At 46.9% G+C, this 26048-nt stretch overlaps 1 protein-coding gene across 2 annotated transcripts in view; it reads left to right on the top strand.

Moving 5' to 3' along the window:
- The window catches only part of STX16 (syntaxin 16), a 296294-nt gene that overhangs the window by 69905 nt on the left and 200341 nt on the right, over positions 1-26048 (top strand). For both annotated transcript variants that reach the window (XM_069651061.1, XM_069651060.1), the window contains exon 2: positions 16941-17048. In XM_069651061.1, the coding sequence (XP_069507162.1) occupies positions 16941-17048 (108 nt within the window). The remainder of the gene's footprint in view (positions 1-16940; positions 17049-26048) is intronic.

Genomic DNA, 26048 nt, shown 5'->3' with positions numbered 1-26048 from the left:
GTGAGTCTCCAAGCTGGGAAAATGTAAAGGATGCTTAATTAACTGTGTTTTTACATTTTGTTTTGATTATTCTTTTTCATCATAAATTAGCAGCATTGTCACACAGTGCTTGCATTTTCAGAGCCCCCTCCACTCTGAGGTTGTGTATTTTTTATTTTGTTTTGTTTTTTTTTTGCACCAAAAAGACTGACTCATCCAAGATCAGTCAAGAGAAGAAATCTCATGAGCTGCATAAGACTTGTCAACCTGCTGAACCTGATTTAGCTGTCAATGAAAATTTGTCTGACTCCTTCACAAGTAGTGTAGTTGACTAACATGGAAGCATCTTCTCTACTCTGCCGACTATGGAACACAAAAATTGATTCTCTGGTCCTATTGTAACCCTTAATTAAATTTAGTCAAACATATCAATTATCCTGCATCTTGTGTGCTCCTCCAAGTTTTCTGATTCTTTACTCACCTTGTAATGCTCGGCAGACCAGTGTGGATTCAACCAACATGCCTGTTGGAAGATGGACCCTATTTCATCTGCAATGTCTTTCTTTCCCTTGGTTGTACAAAGCTTGTCGTCCAAAATGTTTTTCGGTAGAAAAGACTAGAGGTAATAGTGGTGAGGATGGAGCACAGTTCTCGACCAGCTGTGAACTTGGAGTCTGCGTTCATTAAAAGAACAGATGGTGTCTGAAGAGTATCGCACTCCCGTCTCCTGCACACCTTTTCGCGAAGATCAACCAATATTTCTATCAATTGTTAATCAACAATTACTCATTCTTGCATTCATATATGTAGTAAAAAATAATTCCTTATCGAAGGTTAGAAATGACACTCGTAAATGATAGATTCTTTGTTCAAAATCTTCTTTTATGTCCATAAGAAAGCAGCACAACGCGTTACGCGAAATAAAGCTCCCTTCCTCAGCTGCAATTCAAACAAGTCTACAATGTAATAGATGTGAAACAAATTGTCAATGCACAATAGCTTTCCAATTAATAAAGTGTATATATACAAAGGCAATGATTGGTAATAGATTCAAAACTCTCATTAGAATTTATAGAGGCAACAAGTGCCTCTATAAATTGAATGGCTGTAGTATTCAGGAAAATAATCTAATGGAGTTATCAAATCTGGAACGGAACCCTGCAAGTAGTGGATTAAGAACCCCATGTTAAGAGCATGTGCACATGCTTGAATAATGTGAATCCAGAGAAATACAACCGACATTTTGAGGAGCACCCTGTGTGTACATGTCAGGAGTAATGCATAGAGATGGATGTAGGAAAGTACCTGTAAAATCTACTGTGTAGATCAGAGGATGTCCGGAATGTCACTAGCGTTACATGTGGATCACAAGTTTGAGATCAAGGAAATAAAACAAAAAAAGCAGAAGATCACTGAAAATGTACGGAATACTATGGCCAGAAAAGTAAAAAAAAACAACTGGTTCAGGGAAACTAGCAAAGAAATGTAACTACAGAATTACCTTGATTATGTTTGTTATTCCGAAATCTAACAAAAGAGAGAAAAAGAAAAAAAAACGATGGAAATGCCAATGAAAAGAAAGAAATGAGTAAATCATGTGGAGAGCGTCAATAGATAATCACTGGAGATGCTGAGTGAGGCTCTCTTACCGATATGAAAATGGTTTTCTCTAAGAGATTGTCAGAAAATGCCCCCGCTCCAATGAGAAGACGGGCTAATGGTTTCGGAAGAGTGCTTCTCACTTCTATGTTTGAAAGCAAAGTTTAACCTGCAAGTAAGTAACGCAGTATGCTGCTAGTGGATTGCGTCTAAACAAAAGAAGCATATGACATAACCACAATGCTAAATACTGGAGTGCCAGCAAGGTGGCATGGTTAAGTACAACATTCTTACCTAGGTTTTAGTTCAAGCCTTGTGGTGCATGCTGGCCGTGATAGAGAACGCGGTAGATAGTGTGGTGTAAGATGTAGTCATGGAGATGCATACTAAACATCAAAAATTGACTCTGCGAGGTAACATGGGGAAGACATGGCAACCTGACAAGAGCATAGAGGGAGGACTGAAAGAAATTCAAGATGGTACTAAGACAAAGACCTCGATCAACAACATGGCGAGGGACTAGCAACAAACCAATGGAGTATATCACCAGTGTAAACCAGCATAATGTCAAAGAAAAATTATAAAATAAGAATACAAATAAAAGATTAGATAAGAATAGTAAATAATAAACAATGAAAAATGAATATTAAAGAATATAAAGAATAACAAACAAAGGGTGTGCAGAAAATGTCTACTATGATACTAAATAAACCAAGACTGAGGAGCATTCCAGGCAATGCCCTTCCAATATAAATTGCAATTTAGGATTAAATACGTTTGAAAATCACTAACCATCATGATGTACATTAATTCATGTAGTATGCAATGGAATGAACTTTCATTAAACAAAAGTAAAGAGCAAAAGTCTCAATTTACAATCTGGTATTTCATGCCTTGAAATTGATATATTTAACTCAAACATATGTATATACAGATGCAAACAAAATCAGAAGACGAGGTCACAAGAAGCCATGGCACGTTGACTTAGTTGGTTGTAATGTACATAAAATCATATCTCAACCCATGTGTCATATAAATCCAATAGAAGAATTCATTCAATAATGTAAATAAAAGATGAGTTACATGGCATGTGGGTCCCAATGATTGTATTAGAAATTACACAATCTCCTAATTCGTTCATTAAGGCAGTCTTGCCTCCAAATGATCCAACCAGCTTGGATGGGGACAATGGAAATTATTTATTTTCTTCTGAAGCTAAATCGAAGACTGCATGCAGCGGATGTCTTTTGACCATGCTCTGTATTTGAAAGTTGGGTGAGAACCGGATATTGTCCATTTGAAATGAGATGTGGCACCTTGAGAGTAAGCAATCGAACCACGGTTATTGGTCGAACCGTTCCTTGTGAACTCTAGGCAGTGTGACCAATCGAAGGTTTTCACCCCTTTTCACCAAGGGGGAGCCCCCACACCCCTGTGAGGCTAGGGAGGTGAGCCTGCTCCCCAAATCCCTCCCTAGGAGTTGAGGCAAGTGGCTCCTCACCAGGAGAGACCCCCCCCCTTCCCCCCTTTGGGGAGGACTCCCATTCCTGTGAGCAGCTCCCTACACCAACAAATGTAATTGCATTCATGGGACTACTTGATTAGCCTTGGGATGTGGCATCATTATCTTTGGCTGAAGGCAATGCAAGGTGAAACCTAATAGCATCAGAAAAGGAAGAGGTCTCTTTAATGTGAGACGCCTATATAACTGTGCCAAGGAGGAGGAGAAGCCTGATGCACAGGGGAAGCCCCCTGACATCATTACGCCAGCTGCAGGTGGAGCAGAAGTTGGTCACGGAGCCTGCGACTTCTGGAGAGGAGAGAGAGAGCGAGAGAATGCGATGGCAAGACGCTAGAGAACCGACACATACGGAAACGAGAAGTCTTGCATCTACTGAGACGAGCATGCAATTCAGTGGTGGACGCCCCAGGAACAGGCTGATACCACCCGTACTGAAAGTGAGGGTCGTTCACACCAGCAGTGATCATACATTGCAGGAGTTTGAACAAGAAGCAGAGAGGGAGTACTCCCGAGCGAGAGCCAAGCCCAGCCATCAGCCCCTACCAGATAAGAGATACCTGGGGGACCAGGAGAAGCGGGAGGCTCACAGGATATCGTTATTTATCAGATGGAACTCGCCCCAGTGCTCAAAACGAGTTATCAAATGCAGAACAATTGCATTTAAGAAACGAAAAGCCTTGACGAGAGGGACTGATCAGACAGTTGTTTGAGCATTGGAGGATACCAAAACCGGAGGTGAAAAGTCCAGAAGACAGGGACTGCATCAATACATCTGGTGGGTTGGGGGGAGGGGGAGGGGGCTAACCAGTAAAGAAAGACGCTCAAAATCTGAGAACGGATTATAATTGAAGTGTTAAAAGGTGCAGAGGAAAACCTCAAGAGGAATGCCTAGAAAGAGGTTGCAAATAACGATCTGAATAGCAATTGTGAACATTTGAAAGAAAAGTGCTCTGATGGAGCTACAAGTGTTGATCGCAGAGCCCATCTGTTCCACAGATGGGTGGCATAATAGGTTAGTTAACATTCGTGGCAGAGCCAGATAGGGTATTTTGGACAGAAAATATATATTCTTTTGACTTTATAACCATACATGAGCACATTTTGTTATTTTACATGGGTATGGTATTCCCTTTGGTGATAGGATTCAAGGCCTAACTTTCCCTGTCTTCCAAGTGTCCAACCCCCTCATCAGACCTGCCACAGCAGACATCATAAAAAAGCTAAAACTAGAGCAACATACCAAGCGTTTGATGAAAACATTCAAATACATCGTTTTTTTTCAATCCATGAAAATACAAGGCCAGTTTTCACTGCTACATTTCAGACAAAGCATCCTTGCAGAATGTCAAGTTGATGGGCGTTTTAGGCCGTTAAAAGTATATATTTTTTTTTTAAAAAGTATTTGATTTTCTCTTCAATCCTTTTAATACCGAAGGCAGTTAGCAACATCAGAATTTGCAATGAATCCGCACAGGCTACACATCTGTAGTGCTGCCTTCTCTTCGGTGCACCACCTACTTTGCTTCTAAAGGATGAGCTCATTCCATGAATGCAAGAGATCATTTTTGATCTCGCCCTTCTCTTGCTCACCTAGACAGCTTGGATCCCAAAATCTCGGTATGGTCCCTTCTATTTACTTGAGGATTATATAGACCTTAACTGTGCCAAGCATTTGCTAAAAGGTTCTGTTACTACTTTAAAGAGATGTTGTCTATATTTTGCATTTGAATTGATCATCAGTTCCATATCGACCTGGATCAGTAGTTGCATATTCATCCATTACTCAAGAAGCTCTACAGTACACTGTGATTGGAGTCTGTGACGTCAGTGCCTGTATCCTTCTTTTGAACCTATGGCAAGTGTGATATTGGTGTCTGGCCTGAAAGGTCATGTTTTTAGAGCCGGTTTACACAATTTAAGTTAGCAAGGTTCGTGCTCTGTCCATTAAAGAGCAGTGTTTTCATAGAAATGTGGTAGCTGCTAAGACAAGTCTGACTTTCCTTCCTGTATTAATTTCTAATTCCCAAGTTAGGTGACTTCCGCCAAGATTATGACATTTGAGGGAATGGTTGAGTACTTTAATGAGATTTTGCAGCAGATTCAGCAATTCTTATCCCTCCAACTTCCCCGCTCTGGTTTTGGGTCAATTTGTTCCTGCAACCGCCCCACTGAAGTTCGATCCACCAACCCCTGGCACCAGTGGATTATCCTGGCATAGCTCCTGGGCACGCTCCATTCGGCAAGACTGAGGAGCCAGGGCAGAATGCTGCTTTGGAAGCTGAATTTGTTCACTCCAACCTATAGTGCATGCTTATGTGCCTAGGTCTAAAGGAGTACTCCTCGCTCCTCCTCGGCAGTGCAAAACACTTCATCCAATGTAAAACTGTTAGGACAGTTTTTCAACCATTCAACTGAATCAGTACAAGACTCCACTCTTAGTATAAGGCTGTACCACCTGAGTTCATGGTAGCATAGACGGAGCAGCCAGGCTTATCTTAGGAGGGAGAGAGGGCTGTAGAATCAGTACAAGGGGAAATTGTAATACAAATGGTCCAAAGAAACACTGAAACACTATGTTTTGTAAAAAATTAAGGATTTATTTAAATATAGGTAGGACCAGATAAATCAACAGGGTAAATCAGTACTATCACACATTATATGTAATCCCAATTATCAAAACACAACACTATGCTTGAAGGTGCACAGACCAACGCATACACCTTATTTGGAACACCTAGCAGTAGTTCTAGGGAAGCCAACTACCTTTTCATACCCATTCAGTATAGGTCACATCTATTCTTGGGGAGTAAAAACAAATGGTTACTTTCACAATTACTTTCAGTAGTGCAAGGGCAGTAGACCCTACCAGTTGTACAGTGACTCTCAGTAAAAATCACATAATCGGTCAACTGAACAAGATACGTTTTGTGAATATTGGACCATGTATTCCAGGTGCAGTAAAAACCTATAACTACTTTTGTGATGACGCACAGTTATACTAGGCGGGTAAAACAATTACAAGTGCTTTTGAGATCAGTGAAACACAGATTGAGATAAGCAGTAACTCTTGTAACTTAGTTGTGGATGGCACACAGCTAACTCAAGGTAAGTAAAACCCATATACTTTTTTGACCTCACAATGAAGTCCAGGTTAGATCTTTCCCAGCTATACAAGTACCTTATGTATGACGTATGAGGGACAGTTGGAACCGAAGACTCTTTTTGTGTCTGTCTACAATAGCACAGGGAAAGCAAAAACCCAATGTTACACTTTACTGAATGACTAAAAGTTATTCTAGGTAGGTAAAACTGAAGGCTGACTTATTCTGGACATGCTAACAGCAAGTCGGGGGAAGCAAGACCCAGTTGGGGGACACTCGTACAGTTATCCTAATAGGAGTAATCTGGTGATATCAACATTGGAGAGACACTCGTATAATTATCCTAACTGGCATAACTGGTGAAACCAACACATTACTTTTGGGAAGAGGCACAACCTAATCACAGGTGAGTAATATACCTTCACATCTACTTTCTATTAGAATGGCAAAACCATTTCTAAGAAAAGAAAGATGTTAACCATACTTTTTAAGAATAGTGCATCACACATCCAAGGTAAGTAAGAACTTGTATAACTGTTCACTCTTAGAGTTACAGTTACCAACCAACTCTTTTACACGCAAGTAGCTTTTAAACCTTTTCTTTTCTGGGCAAAAGGCCCAATCCCTTAAAGTCTTTCCCTTATTCTTGGAGGATGAGTGTTATCACTGGCAGAAGTGGGGGCCACTGGGATCTAGTGACCAACAGCCAGTGTCAGAATAGGTTAAGTAGCAAAAGTCAGAGTTCCTTAGGAAGACTGAGCAAATAGGTGAGTATTTTACTTCTAGAGTTAGAAGAGGGTCCAGGGGCTTCACAGAAGACACCATAGCAGGATTCTAGCAGTGGGATTGGGTGCACTGGACGAGAGGCCTCCCAGTCACAGAAAACACCCCACAGCTACACAGAAATCCTAACCGATTTAAGGTAAGTACCATACCCAAGTCAACACAGTACCTCCACATTGAAAAAGATTTTGCAGCTGGAGGACTTCAGGATCTGCAGCCAAATACCCGGTCAGTGGATTCCTTGCTGTGGTGACTGAAAACAAGACCTCAGAAGGAACTTTGCAGCAGGGTTCAATGGGGAAGGCTCTAGGCAAGATTTTCATCACGACTGAAAGCGGTTCTGCGGATTTGGCACCTTTTCAAGGAGCATAGAAGAAGACAGAACATGGCGGCTGAATTCTCGCCATTACAAAGGTCCAGTACTCTGGTGAGGGGACATTTCGGACTCAATTCATGTCTCTAGAGATACACCAGGATGCCCACGAAGTTTCAGCGAGATTCGGAATTCGGAAACCCGTACACCGCACATTGACAAGAAGTTTGCAGGGTATTGGGGTATTGCAGCCCCGCAAGGTTGCAGCAACGCGTGGGATGGCTCAAAATGCAGGTAGTCTTGTGTCTAATGGATCTCACCAGGCTCTGGGTTAGGGTTGTTGTTTTCGCATTCCCCAGGGTGATTGGAAGGAAGGGCTACAGCGGACTCTGGTTACACAGCAGGCTCTCCTGTCGCTGGAAATAGTCTCAGCCGCTTTTCCTTCATCATCCTCTTCGGTCTCAGTTCCAGTGGTTGACTTGTCTTCAGCTTCCAGGCTTGCAGTATTTAACAGGAACTACAGCACAACTTCAGCATTCTCTCCCTGCGTTTTTCAACAAGGTGCAGTCTGATTGTCCAATCAGGACAGCCAGCCCCCCAATGGGATTTGTCCCCATTCAGGCAAGGAGAACGACAAAGGGCTGCAGAGTTTTGGACTCCTCTCTCACTTCCTGCCTTCACAGACAGACAGACAGGAGCCTGGGCGGGGAGTCCAGGGCACTCCTGCTGAAGATAAAAATCACACAAAGGAATTTCCCACCGTGGATGTCGGGGGGATGGCGGGGGGGAACGAACAAGAAAGGACATCAAACACTAAAACTTTCAAGACACTCCACATGGAAGACCTCCCTGCCTCCCTAGCATCCCTCAAGGCCACATCATAACCATATGACCTCTTCCCAGCTTCCATATTCAAGACCCTTCTGTCTGAAGCACTCCTCCCTTAGCTCAAAGCACCTTCCCCTGTGCCCTCAAGAATGGACACATCCCTCAGTTTTCAAGAAACCAATAGTGGAACCTCAGCAACTACCAAAGCATCACCCATCGTACCTTCTTGGGTAAGATCCTCGAATGCAGTAGCCACTCAACTCCTACAACACAAATAAACTGACTACCTCCTTCATTCCTACCAATCTTGCCTCAGACCCAGATGCAGCACTGAAACTGCTACCATCAAGCTGCTAGACCCTGTCCTCAACATCCTCGATGGCCATCCTTGCCTCCTGGTTCTCCTTTACCTATGAGCAGCATTTGGCACAGTAAACAACCAGACTCTCACGACATTCTACATCGTTGCATACGGATCAATGAGATGGTGCTCAGCTGGTTCAAATCTTGCCTTGCTAATTGCCACCAATTTGTCCAAATGGATTCCGCCAAATCATCAACTCTACCCATCACTGGTGGAGTCCCAGAAGGATCCATCCTTTCCCCCATGATCTTCAGCCTTTACATGGAACCACTCGGAACCCACCTGGCTCCACAAAACTTCCACATCCACATATACACATGACGCACATCTCTATCTCAAGGTATCCTCCATCAAAAATCTCCATGCCGGCCTCACCTTAATCCAGTCTTAGATGCCCAATGCTTACCTGAATCTCAGCCCCTCCAAAATCGATATCCTTCTGCTGATCAGCACCAAACACGTTAACCTGCAGACCTGGCTCTCTGGTATGCACCTAGAGGGCTTATCACCCTAGCTGACCACCTTTGCCAAGTCCCTTGGGTTAGACATTGACAGACACACCTCCTTCGAGCAGCACATAGCAAGGAAGACACAACTTGGTACCAACTTGCCCTCTTGCGGAAAATTAAGCCCTTCATCCCCAAAAACAAATTCAGATCGGCTGTTCAAGCCTTGATCCTCTTCTACCTGGATGGGGTTTATAGTGATTTTTTTTTTTTCTCGGTCTGTGCTGGAGCGAAGTTGAAGACGCCATTGTTCTCTCCCGCCTTGGCTTTAAGTAACAGCTGGCCAATAGGAGCGTCTGGGAGACCTGAGCATGTGTTTTGATTCTGGCGAGTGATCATCATTCCTCGTGGCCCCTTCCTTGTCCCAGTTATTCTCACTTGGGCTATGCTACTATAGCACATGGAAGTAACGGTAAGTGGGAATTGGAGGGGTCTTGAGGGTAGGTGGGTGCTTAAAGGGATTCTGCCTTCTCCCAAAATATTCACTAATCCCAATAGAATCCTCCCTCCCCATGAGATCCTTCCGCTGAGCACACCCTCAAGGGGTCTGTTGGGTAGCAGCTTCACCACCCTAGCCTCATGGGAAGAGGCTTCCCATCTGAAGCAGTGCTGATGCCTGGGGATTCATCACAGGACCTAATTACAAACCTGAAGGAATAACCCAGCCAAGAGAAGATATCGCACATGGTCGTACATGGCTAAACTGTGTGGATGTAAGGATCAAACAAAGTTTACGAAAGAGCCCCAGGGAAAATAATACGACATAAGGGATGAGCCAAAAACCTTATTTAAGAATTGCAAGCCCTGGCACAGAAGGTGGCTAGAGACTATTTGAAAATAAGATATTAAAAGAGCTCCAAAGCAGAACCCTGCTTCACCAAGAGAAAGGAGTCCTTCTCCTGACCCTTGTTTGTTTTGTATTTGGTAGTGTCGGATAGGTTTCTTCGTTTGTATTTCTTTTCATTTTTTTTTTTTTTTTACTTTCTTTTGATCCAGACATTTCCAGATGACTGACGAGCACCTTAGTTAATTGCATACGTAGAGAACACCCCATAGTTATAGGGAGATCTAGGCCTTCTTATCATTTAATAAACTATTGTTGAAAATGTCTTCAGAGTGCCCGTGTACTACTTCTGACGCGCCACCCCTCTGAATTATACGGTCTCTAAACATACGTTGTTGTAGTCTTATCTTCTGCAAGCTACTCCACCCAACATCCTCCTGTTTCAGTCCATTGTTTTTCTAGGAGATTCCTTAGGGGTACTATGAGGTTGTGCTTTACTTATGACTCTTCAGTCGAGAATTTGTATGTGCTATATTGTTCTCTCTGGGTTCAAGGAATGCCCCCTGCAGTGTACTCGGTCAATATCTCCACTACGTTATCTTAAACACTTTGTGTGATGTATCGGCCACTGTTCGCTTTCACCAAACAAACTCGACTGGTGTCCACTTCATGAACTGTTGGAAATTCCATACAGGAGGCTTGTGACCTTTCATATACCTTACCTTTTGTTCATGGATGTTCTGCCAGTGTTTTAAAAGTCACCTTCTTTCGTTTTTAAATTGGCCTTTGTGACCGTGAATTTGCTTCTATTAAAACTGCATTGTAGTATGGCTTGTGGAACTTCCATGGTGGTTTAAGAGATGGGTTCCTGAGGCATACGTTTTGTCAATCACTGGGACTCGTCCTGAAGCTTCTGAAAAACGTACCCAAGGAAGATAACCAAAGCTCTTCTGTGGCATCTCGCCTGTACAGCAATCAACAGCAAAGAACTTTAGGCATCTGTACAACTCTGACTTCTTCACACAGCTAGAGGGACTGCAGTGCTCCCTTCCCTTGACTCCGCAGTACCAGCTGGACTCGGTTCCCTGAAAAACTCCTACTGTACACTGTGTCTCACTGGTGGCTGTTTCACTAAATCTGCTGAAGTACTTGAAGTGGATAGGATGTGCAACCTACAGCTGCTCAAGTCATCAGTATCTTATTCTGGGACCCTGGGGACTCCCATGCTTACCTGCTTTCAAACCACTGATCCACAGCTGGACCCATTGGCCTCCAAGACTGCTTTCCTGGCTATAGCCTCAGCTAAACCATCCACCCCAGCCTCCAGTTCACGTTTCCCCACTCCACAACAGGGTCCTAGAGTTGTCCTCATTATCTGAGGGTCGCAGCCTGCTTTCCCTGCACATTCACGGTTGAACTGTGATGTGTGCTGTCCCTTAAAATCTAACCGCTCATTTATCCTGTAAGCACAAGGTATTCTGCTGTCTTGGGCCCATCCCGTAACATCGGGCGCAAGATGTGGTCTAACCGTTACTTGTATTGATGCTTATTTGACAGCACTGCTTTCTTATTACCAGGGCACAATCCTGTTCATTTTACACTGTTGAATATTATTGGGATTTTTCTCAGTTCTAAAAATACAAACAGCATTTTGGACTTTTAAATGAATCTCTGAATGCATCTGAGGACGCCACGCCCTAAGACACCATACCTAGTAACTTAGCTTGACTCTTGCACACTGCATTTCCATCTCTACATAAGGCCTACGTAGAGAAGATATTTTACAAGTATATTATGTGGCCTTTCCCTCATTGGGTTTCCTTTTAAGTTGCACTGTGCGTTTTTACCTTCCTGCATCCCTCCTGATAGTGTAGCATGGACTATTTCCATGCTCCCCTTGGAGAGTGTCCCCTAAACGGAGCACTACAACCTATGTGTGGGGTCTATTTAATTGCCCCACACACTGGGTTTAGGAAAATCCTCCTTGCAAACAACCCCAGTAAAGCAAACCCTGTGGAGGGCTGAAGCAAGCTGGGTAAGCAAGATCAACCCATCAAAATATCATTGCTTAACAACTGGCTTGGGATTTGAAATAACATATGAACTACTACTAGTATGCAACACTGCACATAATTTGGTCGCTAATGCCATTAGTGCTGTCCTTTTTTGTTAATTCAAAATGTGCTGACATATGTATGGTATATAAATGTTTCTATGAGATGTTTGTACAAAGGTGAGTCAGAGAAACAAACTGCACTGGTTTAACCATTGCCTGTGTTGGGACATTAAGTTAACTGTTATTATTAACCAAAATACACTCTTGACCGAGACAAACTTGCTAACTACGGGCTGATCACTAGCTTTCTGCTTGTTGGTAAAATCATTGAGAAGACAGTTGCCAACCAACTAAATCCTCTGATTAAGTATCATGGCTTGCTCCCTGAATACACATTTTTTTTATTTTGATTTATTTAATTTATTTTTATTATTTGTAAAGCGCCCAAACCATGTGGCACCGGGGCGCTGTTGCGCAACCATTTACATAAAGCATATTAATTAAAAAGCGGCTGTGTATAACGTGACATGGACTGGTAGATAAAAACATCAGTGCAGGTTAATAACATATGACGTGTTTAAGAGGAAGTCTGTTTAGGCAAACAGCCAGGTTTTCAACGCCTTGCGGAAGGACCAGTAGGAGTTCTGTGCTCTTAGTTCTGGGGGCAGGGAATTCCAGTGGTTCGCAGCTACAGTCGGAAAGCTTGCCCCACCTCCTTTGCCTCCTTTTCACTTTTGGTAGGGTGAGTCGATCAGCATAGAGAGACCTGACTGGTCTGATGGAGTTCGCCCTCTTAATTTTCTGGGAGAGGTATTGCGGGCGGTGTTGCTCAACCATTTGTGTGTGATGGACAGGGTCTTGAAGATAACCCTTTCCCATATGGGGAACCAGTGCGCCTGTCTTCTGGCGGCTGAGATGTGGTCTCTTTTAGGGAGGCTTAGCGCAGCTCGAAGGGCGTTATTTTGGATTATATGTAGCTTGTTAATGTTCTGTTTGGATGTCCAGGCAAAGAGGACATTACAATCATCCAATTTTCTGCCAGTAGTAGCGCTCTCAATTGTCAGGCAACTCTCTGGGGTCAAGAACGGTCTTGCTGCATTTTTGAGTTTGGCTGTGTAGGCTGCAGGAAAGGCCACTGCACTTACTTGTTGGGTGATGGAGAGGGTGGCATCCAAGTTGACTCCCAGAGTTTTTACCACGGCTGAAACTGGGATCTGGAACTCGTCTATCCTAAAGGAGGTATAGTTTGGGCTAGGTCTCTGAATTTAGATGTTGACTTAGTTGCAGCATGGCAACTGCCACCATTCAGGTCATAAATGATGCACCCCAAATTGGAGATAAAGGTCACTTCTTCTGCCGCTTGGTTCTCCTTGACTTCTCTGTCGTGTTTGGCAGTCTACCACTTCACGCTTACAAGCCTCCTTGCAAATTTGGTTCACATGCAGTCCTCAACAGATTCGCTTCATACTCCTCCGACAGATGGCAAAGAATACAGATCAGTAATTTCATTTTGGTATCCAGTCAATATATCTGAAACATTAATGGTACATTTCACAGTGGACCATAATACCGAAAAACACAGCAAACCTTAAATAAAGGGTAGTGGAATAAAAGGCCTAAACTGGGTCGGGATGTGGTTGGGGTGGAGTTATAGAGGTAAAAAAGGGAGGTTTTGGAGCCCCCCCCCCCCCAAATAAACAAAATATTTGTTTCATTTTGGTGTTTTGTCCGCGATTTAAATTCACCACTCTGTAATTGTGGTCAGTAAAATCACATATAACGCTTTTATTCATCAGGGCGTCAACTTCCATATGTAAATCACTGTCCATGACAACACTCCTCTTACAGGGGCAAAAAATCAAGTTGGAAGCTAGTAACCAGCCATGTCACTTGACCTCAATTGCATACATGCACACAGCACACCATTGTTTACTCTCGAGGAGTCAAATATCACTAGCCAATGGCTAGTGGCAAGTGCACATTTTGCACCCTGCTGTTATAAATATTATACTTTTTTTCAGCTCATGCAGAGTGAGAGATTATTTTTAGTACCATCCATTGTTATCCACAGTTTAGGGCAAGTGTACAAGAGGGTAGACCAGTATGGTGTTTCAAAGGCTTCCAATTTCATAAATGGTTTATAGCATGTCTACTTTTATCAATGATCTGTCAGACCAGGGGCGTAAAGTCAAGTAAATTTAGGAAGTGATGTGGCAAAAGGGCTGACCTATTAAACCCTATCTGATCAAACATCTGTTCTCTGGTTCGCTGTGCGCTAATCTGGTGCCCAGACCAACAGCCTTTATCTGCCATACGTCTCTGTGGATGATCCAGTCCCACAGACACCCTGCCCACCGACTGATTAGTATCCAACTAGTTGGAGCCCAAACTCCTTCAATGCACCATTAAAATTGAAAGGAGCACTGTGATCACTTGACAGTTCGAATTGAGTTGTTTTCGAAACAGCCGTCATTGCCATATTTCAGGAGGAATTCTAGACTCCTCAGCAAGTTTTCTGGCCAAAACTTGGTGTTGCACGTTCTCACATTCGTAGCAACTGTTTGTTGAGGAAATCCTGGACTTCGAGCATGTGACCTCCCATTCCACTTCTTTGTCATCCATAGTGATATTCCAGATCAAGATCATCTTCGGGTCCTTGGTGATTGTGCTCAGTGCAGAAATAACAATTTGTGCCCCAGTTATAAGGCTGATTGCCTTTTCTAGTTGACTCAAGCTGTGATTGGCCCCTGTACACGCTTTGGTGGGAATCACAGAATTGGCCCCATTACACATGCGTCCTCTACTCACAGACCAAGGTATTTAGAAACATTCAGGGTTGACAACATCTGTCCTATTATAATTAAATCCTAGCTGCTGTCTCATACCATGGCTATTGGCTTGCTACCGTAGAAAGGCAGTCAAATTCTGTTGCATTTATAACGTGAGAGAGCAAGAATACTGAATTGCTGTACAGGACACGTTTGTTAAATCTGTCCCATTATAGTAGTGGTGTTAGTTTCCATTGATGTGTGTCACTTGGTAACTCTAGGGACCCTTCTTAATATCTATATCAAAGAAATGTTGCAAAAACCTGGGCAGCAGCCACTGTGACTAGAGATGGTTTGTTTTGCAGTGAGCCTAATATATATCAATAGTTACTCGGTCCTCTGAGGCTTTCCCTACTGTCACCAGTTATCCCCATGCCTTTGTATTTGCTGAGTGTCCTGGTTCAGTACTCCCCTCAGCCCCTTTGTCCTCCATTCATAGGCACCACCTGCATCACAGTGCTTTAATGACCGGTTTCATGCAGCCCTTATCCACCCCAATTATCTTTGCCTGCTGGGTTAGTGCTACATCTGGGCACTTATTAATATAAATATTGTTTTAAACTGCATGTGGAAATGAACTGTTAAGCAGGCCCGAAAGCCTGTTTGTTGCTAGACAAGCAATATGTTTCCTGCCCATGTGTCAGACATGTCCGTCCTTACACTTCCTGGTCCTGTGACGAGTCATGCTGCCCCTGAACCTCTCTGCCCCAGAGAACTAGATGCCTAAATCAGCAGATTATATGTGAGAGTACGTTTTTAAAAAGTGTGTGCATACTGCAATGTGCATTTGTCAATGAAGTTGCACACGTGTGTCCGTGTTATTATGAAACAAAGAGACCCTGACAACGCTGGTGTGTATTAAAGGCGTGAAATCAGATTTTATTATAGAATGGTTACTAGCATATTATTGTGGACAGTTTCATGAAAGTGATTTACCCTGGCATTACTAACATATATTGTGGGCGAAGCTTCATGAAAGTGATTTACAATGGCAACACTGGCATATATTGTGGGCATAACATACTACCTGCATCAGAAAATATGTAAAAAAATGCTTGTGTGTGTCTTTTAAAAACGGGAATTTAGTGGATTGTTTTCATGCATTACCCTAGAGAACCGATTGTAAATTGTATGGCTTTTTATCCCATTTTTCTCAAACATTGTTTTGCAATTTCAGCTTTATTTGAAAAAAGTTGCACCTAAAATCACACAGTTTATATCCAGGGGAATTCTGGAATTGCATCCAAGTCCCTTTTTGTTTATCCGCTACTGATGTTGTAGACCTGGCAGCCACTGCCAAACGTAGTCCTCCTTTTTTGTCTGTGCCCCATCACAGGTTTTTATTTGGAAAATCTGGGCACCCTCATTAAAACAAAGCGTGCTGTCTATATTTGGTAGGTAAAAAACAAACATTTGGGCCATCACTGTGGCCCCCTCCAGGTGCACCCCCATATTTAGCAGAACATCACTGGCTGTCACCCAGATATTTGACACATATCGAGTAAGGACGTTTCCAGGTTGCTTGACCCTTTCTCTGACCAACCATACCAGAAAGTTTGACATTCTCAAGTCCGGATTAAACCTGTTAATTACCCGGCTTTTCCTCAAGCTCTTTTACTCGGGGACAGTAAAGACAGATCCCATTCCCCCGTAATACATCTTACATTTTGCTGTCAGGCTGATTATATTTATTCTCATAGAGATCAGATCCTTCCTGTACTCCATAGTACTAAAGCTCTGGTCAGGAAAAGGAGCACTCTGCTGCCATTCCAATGAGGACCTTTAAATGCTGCCACCCTCTTTAGTAGATCAACCCACCACCATCTCTGTGTGCTCCCTGTGAGGGTAGCCTGAGTGCTGTTTTAATACGGAAGGACTAACCAAGTTATATTGAAACATTTGCATCTCTCCTCAAAGATCATTTCCAGGATTTAGTTTGGGGAACACCCAACAAACATAATTGCATGCTCTTCTATTATTCTCACTTTTCCAGTTTAAAGTCTAAACTGGCCTTAGCTGCCACCACATTTGCCCTGAGACACTGTTGTGTGGAGAAGAGATCTTGGAGGGGATGAGAGCATACCTTGTTAACAGCTCGCACAATACAAATTGTTTTATTTGGGTCATAAAATGGCATGAGGCAAGCTCAAAGCCAAAAATGCAACCATCCCAAAAATTATGGAAATGTGAGAACAATAATTGTAGAAATGTATTTTATTGGTCTATGCTTACAGGATGGCTCTCTAACAATGAATGTATTTTTCCCCCTGGCTGTAGCTTGCCGATGATCGCATGGCATTGGTGTCTGGCATTAGTTTGGATCCGGAAGCAGCGATTGGCGTCACCAAGCGGCTGCCCCCAAAATGGGTGGATGGAATTGAAGAAGTAAGTTCCAAGTACCCTGCGTCCAAGCAGTCCTTTCCTCTGATTTCTGTAAGGGGTCAGTAGTAAGAGTCGGACACAATATTAACTGACTTGAAGCTTTTATTGTCAAAAATAAAGGGATTGGGGTTTCCCTGCCTCAACAAAGCTAAGGGGTGTCTGTGCCGGGATGTTTAACAAATAAAGCATCTTCTGGCCTGTGTCAAAACCTCTAAACAGACTTTTACATGGTAAACTAAATACAAGGTGCAAATGGGGTTTTCTTTGGGCTATAAACGTATAGCTTGTTCTTAGTTCCAAACATAAAGTTCTAAGGTGCACAAAAGAAAAAGGAAATACTGTTCCACCAGGAAACAGGGGGGGTCTCCCTTCCCCTACGTTTCTCCTGGTTTCTCTCAACCGGTCCAGTACTTCTGCTGCAGCCAATAACGTTCCAATGTTTCCCAAGGAGATTACTCGATGATCTTTTTTTGAGTATTCCTTCTTATCCATGTTATTTTAGTTATGGAGGGTGGTATGGGGGGTTTGGTTGGGGGGGGGACAACTCCACCCTTGAACCCGTTTAATCTTCACTGAATCAAAAATCTTCACGGTTCTTTATACTGTTAACTTTTTCTCTTTCGTGTTCCTCTCTCTGGGAATACTTAACCCTCCACCCCCATCTTGCTATTCCAAAACGTTAGTTCTCCAGCATGGGGTCTGGCATGGATTCACATGCTCATGAATATTCCCCGTCGTCAGGCTGGGAATCCTCGGTAAAGAAAAAACCAGTATCAGTTTCGTTTCTGATCTGTCTTTCGTACTAATAACCAATCACTGGTCTCTGCGTCATACTGACCACAGCCAATGACTGCCCTCTACCTAAGCACCGCCTCTGGCAGCCATCTTCAGATTTTTACCGCACGTTCATGTGTTGGGATCCTCGTGCTATTGCTCTCGAGCGTTAGTGCTATTTTTTCACGTTTTTTCTCAAAAACTTCGTTTTTTCGGTCAAAAGAGCCTCAAGCTCCACCGACTCTCCATCCGATCACCGGGGACCCGTGTCGGATTCGTCTGCGCCCCTCAAGGGTGAAGATTTCGTCGAGCTACGCTTTTGGAGGACTCCAGAAGCTTCTCAGGCCCGGACATGGCCCAGGAGAAGGGAAGCTCGACGCCCGGAAAGCTGTTCAGGATCTGCCCTGGATGCCAGCTTCAGAACGTCTTTAAGGAGGACGAACACTCCTTTTGTCTCTACTGCTTACATGAGGACAAGACGCACGTGGAGAAGGACTGTGCGTTTTGCGGCAATATGTCGGAGCGGACCATGAAGGACCGCCATCAACGTCTCGCCAACTGGCTGGAAGGGAAGAGCCCGTCAGGCGAGAAGAAGAGGAAGAAATCCGAGCGGTCTTCTAAGACCTTTGAGGACGCCCCGGCGACGGGGGTCCAACACAAGGCCAAGCACCGCGAGTCCGCTGGCACCGGGAGCGCCGAACGGTCGGGCTCTACGGGCGCCAGGCAGGGCGCACCCTCCCCGGCACCTTCAGCCACGAGCCAACGCTCTGGGTCGGGTAAGAGGAAGGGCGAGCACCCGGCGAAGCTCCTGGAGAGGCCCCGGTCGAGCTCGAAGGCCCCATCTGAGGGGGAGCGAGGCAGTGTCCCCCCCCCCCTCAAGGATAAGGCGGTGAGCGCACCTAAGGTGGTGAAGGCCTTAATCCATCCGGCCAAGCCCTCTATCGATACTGTCGCGGCGGCCCTGGCTCAGCCTGTGGAGGCTACACCAGTGGTGGCGACCTCGGGGCTCAGAGTCTCCCTGCCACCTCGGAGGGAGTCCTCTTTTGTGCCCATCGATAGGACCCCCGTGAAATCCCCGGCGGGGAAGTAAAAGGGGGGGCAGGGCGTCGTCGTAGATTCGGCCTCAACCTCGGAGGAAGAGCTGATCGAGGTCTTAAGCCACGGCCTTAGCGTGGAAGAAGACCGGCCCGTCGGGATGGATCCCGACGCAGGTGACGACGACATCGTCGAGGGTGCCGACGGGGCCCCTGATCCCCCGTCGGATTCCCCTCTGCCAGCGCCGCAAGACAACTCGGCGGCCATTTTGTTGGCTATACAGTCTTTATGCTCAGAGATAAGGACGAGACTACCGTTGCCGACGGAGGAACCTCTCCCGTCGGGGGATCCTGAACCGGGACCTTCTGGTGTTCCCCCGCCCAAGAAAAGAAGGATTCACCCTCCACCTCCTTTTCAGGATGATACGGGGACTGACACGGCAGCGACGGGTACAGACGACGAGGTATACGACGAGGATCTACCGTCGTCGCCTCCCACCAGGGCTTCTCCACCCGACGAGATTGGATCGTTCCACTCCATGATCGCCAGGGCATCCGAGCTTTTCCAACTCTGCACTGAGGAGAAGAAAAAGGAAGGATTCCTTTATCAACGGCGCGAGGCCAAGAGGAAGACGGTCCTCGTGGTGCCTCTACTGGACGATATTTGGGATGAGGGCCTCGCCCTCCTCAAGAACCCTTCCACGACGCCAGCTAGAAGAGACCGGTACGAGAAGAAGTACCGGGTCCCGGACGCGGCCCCCCCTGTGCCTCCGGGCGCAGCCTACCCCGGACTCCGTCGTCTCCGCGGCGGCCAGGAAGAAAGCGGGGGGGGGGGGTGCGGCCTCCACATCGACTTCCCCACCGGACGGCGAGGGAAAGAAATTGGACGCTATGGGATGCAGGGTCATCTCGTCTGCAGCGACGACGATTAAAGCGGCCAACGCCTTGGCTATCGTGGCCCGCTACGACAGGGAGCTATGGTACAAACTGGCTCCCCTGCTGGACTTCCTACCGGACGACAAGAGGGCGGATGCCCTGGAGATCCTACAGGAAGGTGAGGTGGCGTCGGACGCCATCACTATTGCGACGGACATCGCCGACACTGGGTTTCGCCAGTTGGGCAACGGCATGTGCCTTAGGCGGCGTGGATGGCTCAAGGCTACGGACTTCCGTCAAGACGTACAGACCAGAGTCCTGGACATGCCGTTCGATGGGAACAACCTGTTTGGGAAAACAGTGGACGATTCCCTTCAGGCCATTAAAGCGGACACTGAGACGGCCCGGGCCCTTGGGGTTCTGCAGCAACGACGGACGCCCTTTCGGAGCAGCGGAGGCAAGGGCGCCTCCAAAGGTTCCGGCGGCGGTTTCTCCACCTACCGTCAAGCGGCCCGCTCGTCGTCTCAGGAGGCCTACAGAGGACGAGGCAAGTCTAGCGGACCCCGCCGTCGTCGCCAAGGAGGTCAAGGCGGCAAAGCCTCGTCGAAACAGGATTGAACCGGCCGTGGGGTCGGGCCCCCACCGAAGCACCCCGGTGGGAGGCCGGCTGGCGAGCTTCGTCAGCGTGTGGGAGTCCATCTCCACCGACCGTTGGGTGCTGGACGCCTTAGCCCGGGGCCACGCGCTCGAGTTTCAAAGAAGGTGCCCGCGCGTCCCCCCCCGTGGCCAGGAAAGAGCTTCACGTCCCTCAGCTTCTCCTGGAGGTAAAGGCGATGCTCAGGAAGGGCGCCATCGAACTCGTCCCAAAGAGGCTTCGGGGCTCCGGAGTTTACTCGAGATACTTTCTCGTGAAGAAGAAGACGGGAGGATGGCGCCCCATCCTAGACCTGCGACGTCTGAACAAGTTCATCAAGGCGAAGAAGTTCCGGATGGTCACCCTCCAGCACGTCCTGGGTCAGCTGGAGGAAGGAGACTTCCTGTCGTCGTTGGATTTGGAGGATGCCTACTTCCATATTCCCATCCTAAAGGGGCACCGAAAATTCCTCAGGTTTGTGGTCCAAGGGCGTCACTACCAGTTCAAAGCCCTCCCCTTCGGACTACGGTCGGCACCCAGGGTATTCACCAAGTGCCTTGCACCGGTGGCGGCGCAGCTGCGCCGCGAGGGGATCCACGTCTACCCCTACCTGGACGACTGGCTCATCCGAGCCAAGACGAGGGAGCTCGCCGTGGAGCACACGGCAAGGACCGTCCAACTTCTCACGGACCTGGGATTCTCCGTGAACTACGCCAAGTCCCACCTGGTACCCGCGCAAAACGCACTGTTTCTGGGAGCGAAGCTCGACACAGTGTCCCTTCTGGCCTCCCCGTCGGAGGAAAGGACCAGGTCCATCCTGGGCAAGGTGCAGCGGATGTTGGTTTCCGACGCGGCCAAGGTGAGGTCCATCAAGTCCCTCCTCGGAATGATGTCTTCTTGCATCTACCTCATTCCCATGTGCAGGCTCCGGATGCGCCCGTTGCAGGAGTTCCTGGACGCGCGCTGGATCCAAACGACGGGCGGCTTCGAGGAGAGGATCACACTCGACGAGAGTTTCCGCCGAGCGGTCCGGTGGTGGGGCAACCGCGCGCATCTGACGGCGGGCATGGACTTCCAGACCCCAGACCACCAGGAGACAGTGACCACGGATGCCTCCCTGGAAGGGTGGGGAGCGCACACCGAAAATCTGCACGCGAGAGGCCTTTGGCTCCCGACGGAGAAGTCCCTCCATATCAACGTCCTGGAGCTCCGTGCAGTGTTCTGGGCTCTCAGGTCCTTCCTTCCGTCCCTCAAGGGCAAGGTGGTGAGGATCTTCACCGACAACACCACCACCATGTTTTACATCAGGAAACAGGGCGGAACCAGGTCCCCGGCACTGTCCAAGGAGGCGCAGGACCTGTGGCATTGGGCCGTCGCCCAAAGGATGTTTCTGGTGCCGTTTCATCTGGCAGGGATAAAAACACCATCGCCGACTCACTCAGCAGGGAGCTGCGCCCGTGCCACGAGTGGGAACTACGGCAGGATCTAGTGGATCGCCTCTTCCGACGGTGGGGCACAACCCAGATCGACCTGTTCGCGACGGCGACGAACTCCAAGTGCCGGAGGTTCGCCAGCAGGTTTCCCCAGGCGAGGAGCATGGGCGATGCTTTCTCGTTCCCCTGGGAGGGCCTGTTCCTCTACGCGTTCCCTCCTTTGCCACTGCTAATCCGGCTCGTCAACCAGCTCAAGAGGTCACGATGCAGGATGATCCTCGTCGCACCTGCGTGGCCGAGGCAGATATGGTTCCCGGACCTTCTGGACTTGTCAGCGTCCCCGCCAATCAAGCTGCCGGTGGACGCGGATCTACTCTCCAGGGAGGGAGGCGCCACCCTCCACCACGACCCGAAATCGCTGAACTTGCAGGCCTGGCTCCTGCAGCGCTAGAGTTTGGAGGATACGACATACCGGCCGACTGCAGAGAGGTTCTTGCAAAGGCCAGGGTGTCCTCGACTCTTAAATGCTACGGACACAAATGGAAGAGGTTCTCTGTCTGGTGCCACGCACAGAAGATTAACCCTCTACGGATTACGGCTCCCCAGGTACTGCCGTACCTGCTGACGCTGGCCAAAGCTGGATTGGCACACGCGTCCATCAAGATTCATCTTGCTGCGATCTCCCGATACACCAGAACCACGGGCCGGACGTCCTTGTGGTCTCATCGTCTGGTGAAAGAGTTCTCAGATCGTTCCCGCCGGTGAAGGCTCCGGCCCCGGCGTGGGAGCTCAACGTGGTGCTGACCAAGCTCATGGGACCTCCGTTCGAGCCTCTGCACTCGGCCCCGTTGAAGTTTCTGTCGTGGAAAACAGCGTTTCTTGTGGCCATCACCTCCGCACGACGGGTGGGAGAGATCCAGGCCCTTTCCTGCAAGGCCCCGTACTTGACTTTTCACGACACGAGGGTAGTGCTCAGGACGCACCCCTCCTTCATGCCCAAGGTACCGTCGGACTTCCATCTCAACGAACCCTTGGTGTTGCCTGTGTTCTTCCCGTCGCCTTCGTCGCCGGCTGAGAGGACTTTGCACTCGCTGGATGTGGCTAGAGCGCTGAAGTTCTACGTGGACCGCACGAAGTGTTTTCGGAAGACGTCATAACTCTTTGTGAACTTTGGACCTGTCAATCAGGGGAAGGCTCTCTCGAAGGCTTCCATTTCCAGATGGCTCTCCGGCTGTATCATGTACTGTCATCGGTTGGCAAACCGACCGCTGCCTGGCCATCGGAGAGCCCATTCCACCAGAGCGATCGCAGCTACCACGGCGTTCCTTTCTGGTGTGCCCCTGCTGGACATATGCAGGGCTGCTACGTGGAGGTCGACGCACACCTTCACGAAATTCTACTGCGTCGATCGGGATTCCAGGGAGGAGTCCAGGGTCGGCCAAGCAGTGCTGCGCAACCTGTTCGCCTGAGGTGAGCCTGGTGAGGAGGTAAGATGCTTAATGTTGAGTTTGATGTACTGCTTAATGTTGAGCCTTTGCCACCTCCCGTGGTTGTGCATGTGTGTACTGCTATGTATTCTTTATTCATGAGCATGTGAATCCATGCCAGACCCCATGCTGGAGAAGGAACAAGTTACTTACCTGTAACTGTTGTTCTCCAGCATGGGTCTGGCATGGATTCACATGCGAACCCTCCCGTCTACCCCTCTGCGGCTCTTCACTTGGTCATACTGCCACTTCACGTGCTTCCAAATCTGAAGATGGCTGCCAGAGGCGGTGCTTAGGTAGAGGGCAGTCATTGGCTGTGGTCAGTATGACGCAGAGACCAGTGATTGGTTATTACTACGAAAGACAGATCAGAAACAAAACTGATACTGGTTTTTTCTTTACCGAGGATTCCCAGCCTGACGGGGAATATTCATGAGCATGTGAATCTATGCCAGACCCATGCTGGAGAACAACAGTTACAGGTAAGTAACTTGTTCCTTTTCTTCACTTATCTGTCTACCCCTGGTTTACTTCCCTGCCAAGGTTCCATTGTTTTCTTTCTTCTCTTGAGACTTCGGTTCCTTACAGGAATACGGCTCTTCCCTTTCTACTTAGTTTCTTTCGTTTTATCTCTGGATTCTTTAAAGGGTCATGAGTCTTCCCTTATCTGATGCACACTTTCACATATGGGTGCTGACCCCTGAGCTCGATCTATCCTTCTTCCTTTCCCTCGTATAATCTCCTGCAAGGGTATTGTTCCTGGAAAAAAAGGAGGATAAACCTTCCCTTCTCATGCTTTATCCTCGTTACCCGTGGTTTACTTGCCTGCCAGGGTGTCGTCGCTTTTGCTTGGGTGTGAGACCCAGACTCGCTGGTTGCCTGGTTCACTAACCTGCCAGGGTTTAGCCACTCTTTGTTGTAAGCTGGATAAAAGAGAAAGTGAAACAATGTTCCAATATCAGATCAGCAACCCTTTCTTACTTCCATCACCTTTTTATCTAGGCTTTTGCCTTTATCACTGTTCGTTGCTTGCAATGATTTCACGGTCTTCTCTCAAGTCTTCGCATAGCCTTGTTCTTTTAACAATGTTTGTTTTGGTAATATTAACTCCTGGGCTTGACTTGGAAGCTCCCTGGTAACCCACTCGCTATCTCTGGGCTTCAGAGTTTGTGTTTCCCCAGCGTCTGCATTTGCGGTCCATTGCTTCACCTTCCTCTGACTTTGGCACCTCTGGCTATCCATTGTCAAAAAGCAGCAAACTTCTCCTGGTCTGGCCTTCTGCACACCGTGCTTGCTGGCCTCTGTACTGCGTTCTGAAGCCTGCTTGCCTTCGGCGTCCTCCAGTGTCTGCACAAGTCGGGTGCTTCTCCAGTTGCTGGCTCTCACGTTCTTGCCAATTCGCTTCACCTGTGTTGCTTTAAAAGGTCCTGGTATTTCTCTGCAGTCTCCATTAACTAGAATGCACCATGGGCTTACTGTGTCCAGTCATCCTCAATACTCCATCCCTCTTCCTCGTCTCAAGGGGGGGGGGGCGGGGTTGGAGATGAGGTGTTGGGCTCGAAAATCTGGGAAATCAGTAGTTATATTGCAATAGGCCATGTATCAATGTTGCAAAGGTACATGGTTGTCACTAAAAGGTATAACTGAAGGGTTATCTTGATTTGGTCTCTTTCTGCCTCTGTGGAGCATGGCCTCTCCCGTGTGGTCCTTCTGCAGATAGCCCCCCCCCCCCCAAAAGACAGTCAGGCAGCTTCTGCCTTTCCCTGGCCATGTAAGAGAGGCTTCTTTCCAGGGAATCAGTCATTAAGTTGTCGGATTCATCACATTTCCTAAATCTATAAATAAATGAGCGCAGCACTTGTTTAATTTGACTTGGATTTAAAATTTGACTGCCGTGGAGCCTTTTGAAATGGCTGTAATAAGGCAGCTATGCCACAAAGAAGACTTGTTGGGGAAAAGAATCTGCAAAAAAACCTGCCGAAATTGCTGAAATCTAAAGTACTAGCAGATATGTCTACTGTACCTTTGGTTTCGCGGGATCTGGTAGCGTTGGGAAGCGGATGTGAGAAGTGTCTCATGCCTCATTCATTTGTACTTGTGTCCAGTCCTTGCTTTGAAGGGTGTACCCACATTTAAAAATGTTATTAATTTGATTCACAATGCATGCTTTGGCAGGTAACAAAAGACAAGCCAAAGTCAGAGGTAAAGTTCAATTGTAATCTCAGCATAAAACCTCTGTCTTCAGTAGGCACAATCTATTCTTGCTAGAACCCATCAAATGTGCTCCCCACTCCGATTCTATGCACTGCATACAACATTCCATGCACGCAGATGCTTATTTTAGCATGCTCTAAAACTCCTGTAGATCAACATTGCCAGGTCACTACACAGGTTCTCCTTAGTGCATATGACTACTTTTTACTTGCCCTCGACACTGTGCTTGACTTGCTTAGTGCTCCAACTTAGTCTATCTTATGTCCTATCTTTGATGTACCCCTTGCTAGCTGTCCACAACACCCAGAACATGTTTTCTGCCTCCTCCATCTCCACTGATGACTTTGCCTCCTCCTTCTCAAAGGCTCAATCCACCTCTTCCCAGCCTGCCACAAGATGGTCATGGCCATAAACATGATGATAAAATGGTACAGTGTTGTTACATCGGCAGGTATTTTTTTCGCCAGGTTTTTTGCTGAAAATCTTGGACTGAAAAAAACGATTGAAAAATATGGAGGTATGAGGGGGGAGTTTAGGCGGTAGGGAGGGGT

The sequence above is a fragment of the Ambystoma mexicanum genome, chromosome 3p, assembly GCF_040938575.1.
Source record: "Ambystoma mexicanum isolate Mex_15411 chromosome 3p, UKY_AmexF1_1, whole genome shotgun sequence".
NCBI lineage: Eukaryota > Metazoa > Chordata > Amphibia > Caudata > Ambystomatidae > Ambystoma > Ambystoma mexicanum.
The sequence above is the reverse complement of the archived record's forward strand: the minus strand, read 5'-3'. Positions and strand labels throughout refer to the sequence as shown.